Source organism: Canis lupus, chromosome 23, assembly GCF_011100685.1.
Source record: "Canis lupus familiaris isolate Mischka breed German Shepherd chromosome 23, alternate assembly UU_Cfam_GSD_1.0, whole genome shotgun sequence".
NCBI lineage: Eukaryota > Metazoa > Chordata > Mammalia > Carnivora > Canidae > Canis > Canis lupus.
In genome coordinates, this window is record NC_049244.1 from 1,028,655 (window position 1) to 1,039,964 (window position 11,310).

The window sequence follows — 11,310 nt, forward strand, 5'->3', positions numbered from 1 at the left end:
TGCTTTGGCAAGCATATAAACAATATCTCAAATATTTACTAAGAGTAGATTTGTTGTTGGATAATGTGTCCATATGTCCAGCTGTAAGAAGTACTGATTATTTCCCAAAGTAGTGATAAGAATTTACACTCCTACCAGGACTGTATGAGAATTTGGTTTTTCCACATTCTCGCCAATACTTGCTACTGTGTCTCTTTTCCATTTGAGCCTGGCAGTTGGTATGCAGCACTGTTCTTCCAAGATGCACTCAGCTGGGCCCTGCCTGCACGCGCAGGAAGGACAAGTGTGGTTTCTACCTCCACCTCCCCTTCTTCCAGCTTGCCAGCCAAGCTGTTGCCCCCTTGAAGTGAGGTGTGGTGAGCGTGCCCAGGTAGGGGATAGAGCACTCTTACCCCACTCAGCCTGTCATGCGAGGCCTCGTGCCCTCCAGGCCTGGAGGATGTGGATGGCTTTCATTCCCATCTGTGCGTTTTGGTGGGTTCTTAGTGGACCCCACGCACATTCTGCATCCTCAGTTACTGTTTGCTTGAGACAAGCCCTGCATTTCCTGTCAGCATTTTCTGTGGAGGTCTGCTTCCCTCTTAGGTGGTCTGTGTTGGACAGGATCTAAGACAGTGCCCGTGGCAGCTCACCCTGGCGGTCCTCAATGGAGGGCCTGGCCTGTCCCCACAGAACAGCACTCCTTTCAGCTCTGACCCAGAAGTCCCTGGCCAGCCCCCTTCTGCCTTTTAGATTCTCCAGGCAGGAATTGGCCCTGTGCCCTCTGCGCAGGGGACTCAGACAAGGCCCCTCAGTACCCCATTTAGACTCCTCTCCTAGGGTGGAAGGCCAACAGCTCCCCGCCTAACGGAGAGGACTGGGTCTTACCACATGCTCAAAGGTCCCTTCAGATTCCCTTCCTGGCCTCCAAACACCCAACTCCATGGGGGCACAGGGCTTCAGACGTCTAGTTGGGTTCTCCTCTCCCATTCTGAAAATTGGCAATGCTGACGAGCAGCTGTGTAACCATGGTGGGCCATGTCTCTTGTGATGTCGGGCCTCAGACCGAACTTCTAGCTATTGTGAGTGAAATACTGCCAGAAAGAGGCAGGCAAGCAACAGGGTACAATAAAGTCACGGGCTTCAGCATGCCAACAATGCCAAGATCAATCTCAGGTTATCCCAGAGCTGGTTGAGCAACAAGAAGGGAGCCACAGCAGGAAGTGGAAGACAATGGGACAGCCCGGCTGGTCCCTGGCCCCAGCAGGACCCGGATGCACTGGAAGCATCCAAGGAAAGCAGTGCCCCGAATCTAGTTGGAGACCCCAAGAAGAGGCCAGTCCCTGCAGCTAAAACTCCTAGAAGTTACCACAGGGCAGGTTCTGTCACCAGCAATAGAGAGAGTGATAAATAGGTATAAACATTCGAAAGTGCCCCCCAAGGAATGTCGATTTGCCTCCATTCCTCTGTGCGCTGCCCATTCTTGTGAAAACCTGAGCAGGATGAGCTTCAACTGAATGTAAGAAGCTTCCTGCCTTGTGATGAAGGACATGTTGCCCTGACATGGTGGCCTGACTCGGTGCCTATCCCCACCTCAGGAGGAGTGACCCAATGGCATGACTGACCTCATGCCGAGCCAAAGTGGGTTCGTCCTGGTTGCACAGTCTTTGGTGATGTGATTTTTACTGATTCAGTGTAAATCCCTTCACTCGAGGGGAAGGAAAGGAAGCCAGTGGTTTTCCTGACTTGTAGCACTAATGTGTTCTTTGTGCTCTTAGGTTTAAAAGTGCGGGTTTCTGTGTATTTTCACAACCAGATAAGTGAAGGTAGTTGTGTAACTAGAGATCCAGAGTGCACATGTAATGTCTCAGTGTGCGACGTCCGGCAGCATGTAGAAGAGCTCAGCACCTCTGGGTGCAGGTTTGGAGGGCACCTCCCCATCAGGGCTGTGGCTGAAAGTGCCCCAGGGTGTCCCTTGGGGCCTGAGGGCTTCTTGACTTCTGATTGCAGATGCTTATGCTCCCACTCCCCTGGGACTTTTACCCTTGGCTGCCTTCCAGAGGGTGCAAGTCTGGACCCCACAGACGGTACAGCTGGGCACTTCTTAGGACCTTGTTGGCCACCTGCATTTCCTGTTTTCTAAGCAAAAGGCCCAAAGAGAAAATAACAAACTTCATTCATGACCTGTGGGAGAAAGGGCGAGGAAGAGAAGAAGCCAGTCCCAAGAGATAAGTTTCCCAGCCCAAAGTGGGAGCAGGTGGACATCCTGTCTTCTGCAGGGGCCTGAATGGGAATGGCTGTTTGCAGACTAGGCCAGAGGGGCCAGCTCACAGGGTCAAACTTCCTTCTGTCCAGTGTCCAAACTTCCTTCTCCCTTGTAGTTCGGCCTTCAGGAGTGACAGAGGTGACATTGAGAGAGAGCTGCCTGTAGGCACCTGCCCTTGGAGCTCAATGGAGAGAAGCACCTCTTAGCCTAGTCCCGGGAGCCAGAATCGTCACTGCCCTGAAAGATGGCACCAGTTGGATTCTGTTCTGGCTGGAGGAGCCCCGGACTATGACATCATCGGTGCATCCCATGGCCTCATGGGAGATTATATTCACCTGTGCAAGCAGGATCCAGCATGAGCCAGCATGAGCCGTGGCTGCACTTTCATGAGGGGCACCCAGGAACAGATCCCGAGATGCCCCAAGGAGGCCTTCTGTCCTAGGAGGGGACTCTGAACAGACCAGATGTGAACAGGGCCATGAGGAAGAAGCCCAGAAGGTTTCAGCAGGAGGACACTATGAGCACATGAGAACTGCCTCCCCTCCAGCCTGGTGGCCTGCCTCAGCCCACAACACAGTAAGGATGTTGAGGAGATACAGCCCAGGCCCACCTGAGGTCAGGTCAGAGCTGCCCCACTGAGCAGTTCTCAAATTTCAGACCTTCAGAAACTGGTAGAGAAATCAGTGTTTATTCTTGTCTGAAGCCACAAAGTTGGGGATGAAGTGTTTCTCGGCAGTGGATGATGAACATAACCATCAGGAGAGAGCAGGCTGGTTGGGTGCCCAGATGCCAGAAAGCATCTCATCGGCAACAAAAAGCCTACAGGTCAGGTCCTCACAGCCAGATCATGGCTGATGCAAACATCTTATCAGCAGTGTAGCTGTAGCTGCTGCTTTCAGGGAAATAGATGGTTCACCCCAGTTAGATCATTTGGGGGGATTGATTTACAAAGGTGGCTGGCCTGGGGCCTCAAGGGACAGTGCAGTGACTGGGGCAGGTACATCAGAGCCACCACCACTCAGAGGCCCAGAGAGAGTAGGACAGAGCATTAGAACCTACAAGAGGTATCAGTTTTGGGGCCTTCATAAATGGTGAGCCCATCCCCTCCTCTAGTCTGATGGAGCTGCTGGACAGTACTCAGGGAGAAGCTGGGGACCAGAGAAGGAGCCAGGGCAGCTTCCTGGCCACAGGTAAGCCACGTGGAAGGAGCATGGGTCCAGAGGGCGAAGGGCAGGAGGCAATATCGGAGCCCCCACTGACCAGGCCTGCCTCAGTCCCATGGGCCCACTGCACAGATGGGAACACTGAGTCTCAGAGCCCTTCTTCCCCTTTTAAAATCAGTGGAGCATTTGATTTGAAGTAAAGTCACACACTGGTAGTATCCTGGACCCCACGATGGGAGGGCCTTGGTGGCAGGCCACCCCACTGTGGGAGGAGATGAGGCTAGGCAGGAAATGATCCAGGGTCAGAAAGCACACATGCCATGCTGCAGGCCATAGGGACCGACAGCAGGCACCGCCAGAGACCACATGAGCAAGTCTGCCATGGGCAGCATTTTGGAGAAAGTGGGAGAGGTACAGGCAAACCTAGGGCAGGATCCCCCAACAAGCCCAAGACTGCTCAAGTAAGCCATTTCAATGTCCAAGAACAAAGTGCATAAAGTGGATCAGCCTTCTGTTTCCTTTGGCACTCATTACCTGCCACAGCAGAAGGCATTTTCCTAGGAGGACAAACTAGGATTAGGGATGCGGCCCCCACCTGCAGGGCTTAATGGCCCTGCAAAAACAGGGGGAGCCCGATGCTGCCATTATTAGAAAGGAGGCTATCAGGAGGTAAAATACCAGCAAATTATAAACTCCTGGGAGCCACACACCAGTCAAGAGGAAATGAGGTTTGGAAATAACACCCTCCAAGGTAAAAACAAAACTATGAGGGCCCAGGGTGTGGGTGGCTTCTCTTCCTGCAAGCGTCCAGTTGTAGGAATCAAAACAGTGCCATGCACACCAGTCAGACAGGCCATCAGGACACAGCTCCCACAACCAAACATGAGGGTGGACCTCAGGTTGGCAGTACCCTGCAAGAGGCTGAGCTCACCCCCTGAGCTTCAACTCCCCCAATATCATTCTCTCTACCACGAGCCTGCTCACATGAAACAATGATTCTGTTGGAAAAAATGTGGGTCTCGAGGATGCTCTCCATGCCAGATCCAGGGCTGTCGTCCTGCGAAGCAAAGTCTCTCCCAGTTTGCCTGAACTGTCCCTATTCTGGTACAGAAGGTCCCAGGAACCCTCTTAGTCCTGAGCAAACCAGGACCGTTGGCCACCTTGCTCTCCATCTTGCCTGCACTTTGGAATCACCTGGGAGCATGAAAGGCACAGAAGCCAGGTCCCAAGCCAGAGCTTCTGACTTCCCTGGCCGGGGTGCCACCAGGGCACAGGAGTTCACAAAGCTCCCTGGCAGCTGGAATGTGCACCAGGTTTGGGGACTCCTGTTGCAGAGCTGTCTGATGTGGCACAGTTTAAGCTAACGATACCCACGGGCCATCCTGAGTGAGGGCTCTCAGCATGCCTACAGCATGCTCACTTACAAACCATGGGCCGCATGTGCAGACCAGGGTGTAGACAAGTCTATATTCCAAATTGGGACAAGCAAATAACATCTGCTTATTCCAGCCAAGAATCATCTGTGACATCCTCCTGTCCCTACCAGGAGTTGCCAGCTTGGCTGTTCCTTGATACCTCCTTTCCTCCTCGCCACAGCCCCCCACCCCAATGCAGCAGTCAGAGCAGCTGAGAACGTGGCTGCTTTGGGAATCCAGCAAGCATGGCTGACCCTCATCTCATAAAAACGCACATGCATACACAGTCTTGCTTTCAGTCTGAGGTCTCTGGACCCAGGACAACAACCCCTGCCCTCCTGCATAGCAAGAAGAGCCTGGACACATAGCCCAGAAGTTTTCAGGATGGAAATATTTCTCTAAGATTGCAGCCTCTCAGAAGGATGTACAACCTGCCTTGTAGCCACAGGATCCATTGTCTGCAACAAAGGATGTGCCGGACACCACCTTTGTTAGACCAGGATGCCTAGTCTGTGGAGCGCAAACAGCGTGGCTAGTTCCGGGAGCTTCTGCAAAATGCAGACATTGAATAGCATTGCTGAAAAGCAGCCTGATTATCAATGGAGATCTGTCTGTTTGATGTTTCTGACATATTCCAGTTGATAGCATCTCCAACCCAACACACTTCCTGCTGGAACAGTTGCCCTATAACCAAACAAAACGTTGATGGGGTTCTCTCAGCTTGGACCGTGAGAGTAAACTGTGGATTCCCCAGCAGACACTTCCGGCTCCTGAGGATGAGAGCGCTGGCACTGTGGGCTCAGAAGGCACCAGAGGGGAGGTCTGTGGAGTTGGGCCACAGCTTAGGTCAAGGCTGCCCCCTGCCACTACCTTCCTCACAGAGGCCTCCAGAGAACCAGGATCGTGCACCTGGGAGCATTTGAAGGGAGCTAATCTTGAACAGCCCACTCATCTGGTCATTCATCAAGTGTTCAGTGAGTTCCTCCATTCCTCCAGGCTCCAAGGCACACCTCATGGATGAAGCAGACAAGGACCTGCCTCTGGAGTTGAGCCAGGAAGGCAGCTACTCACATAGTTATAGAAATGGGTCAGCTCCAATGCACAGGCCAGTTGGGACAAAGGCGCTCCGGGCGGGGCCCATGTTCAGGGGGAAGGAGTGCCCAATGTGCCCTGACTTCTTCTCTGCACATCTGTGTCCTCTCCTGCAACAGGGCCCAGGGTGGTGATAATGCCAGAGAGCAGCAAAACCCATTCCGATGGAGGGTGGCCACCCGGCTAAGGAAGGGCATTTCCAGTGAATGATGTTATGGGACACCGGAGTGTTTGGGAGTACTGCTAGATAAAACGAAATGCAGCTAATTAAGGCTTAATTAATTAATTGGTATTGTCCTAGGAGGCTTCCCATTCTGCATTCCCTGAGCTCTGTTTCATCAAGAACTGCCGGCAGTGATCTCCCAAGCTCCCTTCCAAACCAGAAAATTAGAAGAGGAAAGCAAAAATTGACCTCCAGCATCCAGCAGGTAGAGAAAGAGAGGCCACCAAGTAGACCAAGGTGCCTTCTCAGCCCGACACGGAGCTCCATAGCTCATCAATCAGGGCCAGGACTGTGGAGGGTGGAAGTTCATTTCACGAGTTACCTCTGAGTCTGACCCGTTGTGATCCATTGCAGATGAGGTGGCATATTTTAGTTTGAGTAACCAACACACTGTCTCTCATACCAGCCTTCACAGTGCAGAAATACCACTGATGACATGTGGAGATGCGACCCGGTGAAAAACGGGCTTTCTGGAGATGGGCCAGAGAATGAGTTAGGCTATCTACCTGGGGAGTGGGTTCTGCCTTTATCCTGACCATAAAGAAGCCCCAGCCAGCTTGGGGTTAGCTCTCCACAGCCTCACTTGACCCTCCCAGGGGTTAGGGTCCATGGTAGCCTCCACTCCCATCAGCCAAATTCTCCATTTTACTCAGCTGATCTCTTCAGGATGGTTACAGCTGAAGCACTTGGTGGTTCCTACACTCTTGTGTCACATTTTGAGTCTCACTTGTGGAGGAGGACAACAGAGGAAGGGATTGAGGGTGGGTATATGGGGTCTGCTACAAAATACCCTACCAGACACTTTGTCCCAAACCTCTATGTGCCTATCCACCTTGTGACCCCAAGAAACATGAATCTTATCAAAGCAACTACCAACTGAGTGAACAAAAATATGGGTATTGGTCTTATTTCAAATATTTTATTGATGGCTGACTTCTATCCACTCCAGCTATGGTGAGGAAGGACGTAGTTAGGAATGCATGATCCCATCCAGTGGAAGTGTTAGGTGTCCTGCAACCGACTTAATGATCTTATGCCATAGTTTCTTCTCTGGGAAGTGAGAACTAGACTTTCCTTCCCCACACTCCTACTATGTAAAGATTAAATCAGGTAAGTGTGAACATATTTTTGTTTTAATTCAGTGTTATTCAAATGAAAGAAAGTATCATCCTTCGGTAGAAATGAGAATGTAATATCTGTTCTGTCCCTCACATCCTGATGCCCAGGGTCCTGGGCCCCACATTGGTGATGGAGCACTGCCAGCCACGGGTATTCCTGGGGGCTCTTTCCTTTTTTATTTTTTAAAGATTTTATTCATTTATTTATTTATTCATGAGAGTAACAGACAGAAAAAGAGGCAGAGACACGGGCAGAGCGAGAAGCAGGCTCCATGCAGGGAGCCCGACCTGGGACTCGATCCTGGGTCCCCAGGATCCCGCCCTGGGCCGAAGGCAGCGCTAAACCACTAAGCCACCCGGGCTGCCCCCTTTCCTTTTTTTAAGCTTTGACTGCCTTGCAGTGCAGGGGAGCAATAGCCCCCGCATTTCCTCTTCACCAGTTACAGAACCGCCGCCACCACAGCTGGGAGCATGCCCAGTTACCTCCTAATGAGTCCTCCCTCTCTGGTGTCAGCTAAGTTGGAGGCTGGCAGGGCGCCAGAGGTGAGCACTACGCTCACTGCATTTGCTTCCACTTGCTCATTTTGACTTCCTTCTCTCCTCCCTCCTTTCTCTCCAATAGACCAACAAAGCCGTAGCCAAGGGGGACTTCCACCAAGCCAGCACGAGCTCCCGGCGGGCCCTGTTCCTGGCTGTGCTGTCCATCACCATCGGGACCGGCATCTACGTGGGCGTGGCCGTGGCCCTCATCGCCTACCTCTCCAAGAACAACCACCTATGAGCTTCATCCAGGCGCATAGGGAAAGAACCTGGGGCCAGTCCTACACAGATGCAGAGAAGGCAGGGCTGGCAAGGGGTGGACACACAGGTAGACACACCTGTGCGATGCTGTACACTATAAGTTATTGCCAAACAACTCCATAAAGCCCTGGGATTTTCTACCCATGGATTTCTTTTGTTTTTATCCCTTAATTTCATTTTCACAGCACTGTGTAGAGCACGAGGCAGATGAGCACTGCTGACCCGTCCAAAGGGAAGCTCCAAAGATCCTGACCTGCAAGGCTGTCTCTGGATGGATTCTGGTGGATTCATGACAGTGCAGCTCTCTCTGCAGCTGCCAGTGCCTGGGATGCCATAGCATTAGCAATATATAAACAGTACAAATGTGTTTATTTTTTATGAAATATGGTGCAATAGGCAGAGGGCAGGGGACACGTCACTTCTGTCTGTGGCCCTGCTGGACTCCTCCGGCATTTCCCCCGTCCATGAACCTTCCCTGCAGGAAGAAAAGGGGGCTGGCAGGAAGAGAGAAAAAACTGCTGGCAGGATTCCCAGCTGTCATTGGTCTTCAGAAGGGTCCAGCCCTGAGAATGCAATGCCAGGATAGCATTGGGCCTGCCCCAGGCCCAGCAGACACTCCCTCCATGCTGCCCCCAGCCTAGGAACATCAGGCCTCCTTTGGAACGTGTCCAAACTCAGCAGCCATCACGCAGCAATATGCAGTCTTGGGGCCTACTTGATCTAGGGCAGGGGGCAGGCCGCAGCCCCTCCCAAAACCCCTCCTGAAAGGACCGAGGTTCACTCCAAGAACTGTAGGCAAAGGAGCTGTGGACACCGTCTCAGCATAAAGATGCCTGTGTTGACACTCACGCTGGTAATAAGCAGTGACACCAGTGATCTTGAAAAGGAAATGAACCTTCCCTGTCAACTAAATGAATAGCTATTTTCTTGTCATTTTTTTAAGTGCAACTACTGCTTCATGCTGCTTAAGTTATCAGACGAATGCTGAGAAATAAGTAATCAGACATTTTAATACCATTACACTGCTGTTTTATGAGTGTTCATTATTTAACAAAAATTATCTTTTAGCTTTCTTGCTTAAGACTTTTTTTTTCTGATGAATATCCACTCTTGGGTTTCATTTCTCTTTTTCACTTATTTTAAATAACCACAGAGCTACCCAGGACTCAGCTGGTGGAAGAGTAGGCAGGTCCCCTAAGATGAGGGTCATGACACCCCTGGTTGCTTAAGTTTTCACCTTGGACATTCTTAGTATCTTTATCCTACTAATAATATTAAGGGATTCAGAGACAGTGATTCATCCACGACAATAGCTCCCTGCTACCTGGATCCTGGCCTCAGAAATCCTGATGTCACTGACCAGAGCTACTGCCTGGTGGTTCCAGTGCTCAGCATAAGTCAGAAATCACTGTCCTGGGATGTCCTGGAATAAGGACTCATGCTTGGTCTCCTGCACCTGTCCCTCTCCCCCTTGACCTGAAATGCTTAATATTCTGAAAGTTTTTAGCACTGCCTTCCTGGGCCAATTCCAAGATCCATCTAGCATTATGTCTCTAGTGAATGTTCCAGAAATATATTTTAAGACTCAACTCAATGAAGAATATATGGAAGAAGCCCAAACCTCCCTGTAAGAGTCAGAGTGACCTGGTGATAGAACACATGGATTGGGATCAAGCCCTCTGTGTGATCCATACAAGTGCACATCTCTGAATCTCATCTCTAGCCCACTTCTGAGGACTGCTGGTGAATTCACGGGCATAGGCCAATGCCTGGCCCAGGTTGGTGTACTGGAGATGGGGTGGCCATAGTGGTTCTCAGTATCCTGAATAGCTCATTCTGTCACTTGTTTGCATCCTCCCATCTTTTCTGCCCAGTATCTCAGGGTGTATTCATTGTGAGCGGCCTTATGCAAAATGGCCTTTGTATTTCTCCTAAATCAGTCCATTTTAAGTTCAAGAAGTGCCCAAAGTTCCATATCTTTGCATTTGGTTAAGAAGTAGAGTCCACACCGGATGTCTTCCCCACCACCGTCATGGGTGCGCAGGTGCTCTGCCTCCCACTAGACCACCTTCCCATCTTCTCTTAGCCCCCTGTCTTTCCACATGGAAAAGCTTTAGGCTAAAAGGACTCAGGCCTCCCTGTACTTCCTCAGTTTCTGTGAAGTCTTCCCCAAGAACCAGCACAAGACCACACAATGCAGATGGCCCTGGGGTTAGGGTGCTAGGATCAAGGCCAAACCAGCCAGAGGACAACTGAATGAGCATGTGTGGCCTTGAAGCTCCTGTGACAGGGAGACCCGCCGTGGCCCCATCCTACAACGGGCTTGGCATTGGTGTTGCAGGAGTGGTTGCATGCCATCCTTGGTGGCTCTATTGGTGACTGCTGCTTAGCACTGCAACCTTCTTGGTGTGGCGGGAAATGTGAGTACCTTTCTAGACTCACATTTCCCTAGTTGGTGTAGCCACCACAGAAGAGGCACTGTCCTCTCCAAGCCCTGCACTGGGCACTGGACCCACAGCAGCTCACGTAGTCCCACAAACCCTGGCAGGCAGGCAGCAGAACTGAGGTTCGGAGAAGGGAGCTCAGCCAGCACCATGTAAGTGGCAGCTGTAGAGCAAAGATGGGAGGCCCAGCCTGGCACCGCCCGCACACACACAGGTAGGACCTGCCAGCTCGCCCCTGGCTGCAGATGAAGTTCCCCCCATAGCAACTCCCTGCAATCTTGCAAAAACTCTTTACTACAATAATCTTATAAGTCATTCTCCCCAAAAATCACATGCCGGGGAAATAGCAAAGTCAAGATGCAACCCTGACCATCACATCCGAAGCCCACTCGGCTTCCTCTTAAAAACCACACTGCCTCGGCTGTGGCTCTACCAAGCAAGAACAATCTCATCTGGGCATACACCACATTGTTTGTGAGCCGAGACTCTTTGGAACTTAAAAGGGAGTTTGGTTTTTGTTTCACAGCATCATCTTTGCCAGAGGGTGGTGGGATCGAGTGGGGGTGTGACAGGAACTGAGGTGACTTCCCAGGAGAAGAAAACCTTGGTACAGGTGGTTAGAGCAGGTCCTCTTCCTCTACACATCTCCCTCCCGCATCCTTAGAGACATCCCCAGACTGCCTATCTCACCTCCCTTAAGCCCCCCTCTGCCCCTGCTTCACTGGGCAACCCTGTATTCATCAGGTGTCCTGGCTTCACCAACAATCTCCACTTCAACAGGTGTCCCTACCTGACCAGATTGTCCAGCT

General features: G+C 51.4%; 1 protein-coding gene across 4 annotated transcripts in view; it reads left to right on the forward strand.

The window, feature by feature from the left end:
- Window positions 1-9,131, forward strand: part of SYNDIG1 (synapse differentiation inducing 1) — a 189,388-nt gene extending 180,257 nt beyond the window's left edge. For 2 of the 4 annotated variants that reach the window (XM_038570214.1, XM_038570213.1), the window contains exon 4: window positions 7,879-8,037. In XM_038570214.1, coding sequence (XP_038426142.1) covers window positions 7,879-8,037 — 159 coding nt within the window. Of the gene's footprint in view, window positions 1-7,878 lie in introns of all 4 variants that reach the window. The other 2 variants (XR_005376756.1, XM_038570215.1) reach the window with 2 other exon arrangements.
- The last annotated feature ends 2,179 nt before the right edge of the window (window positions 9,132-11,310 follow it).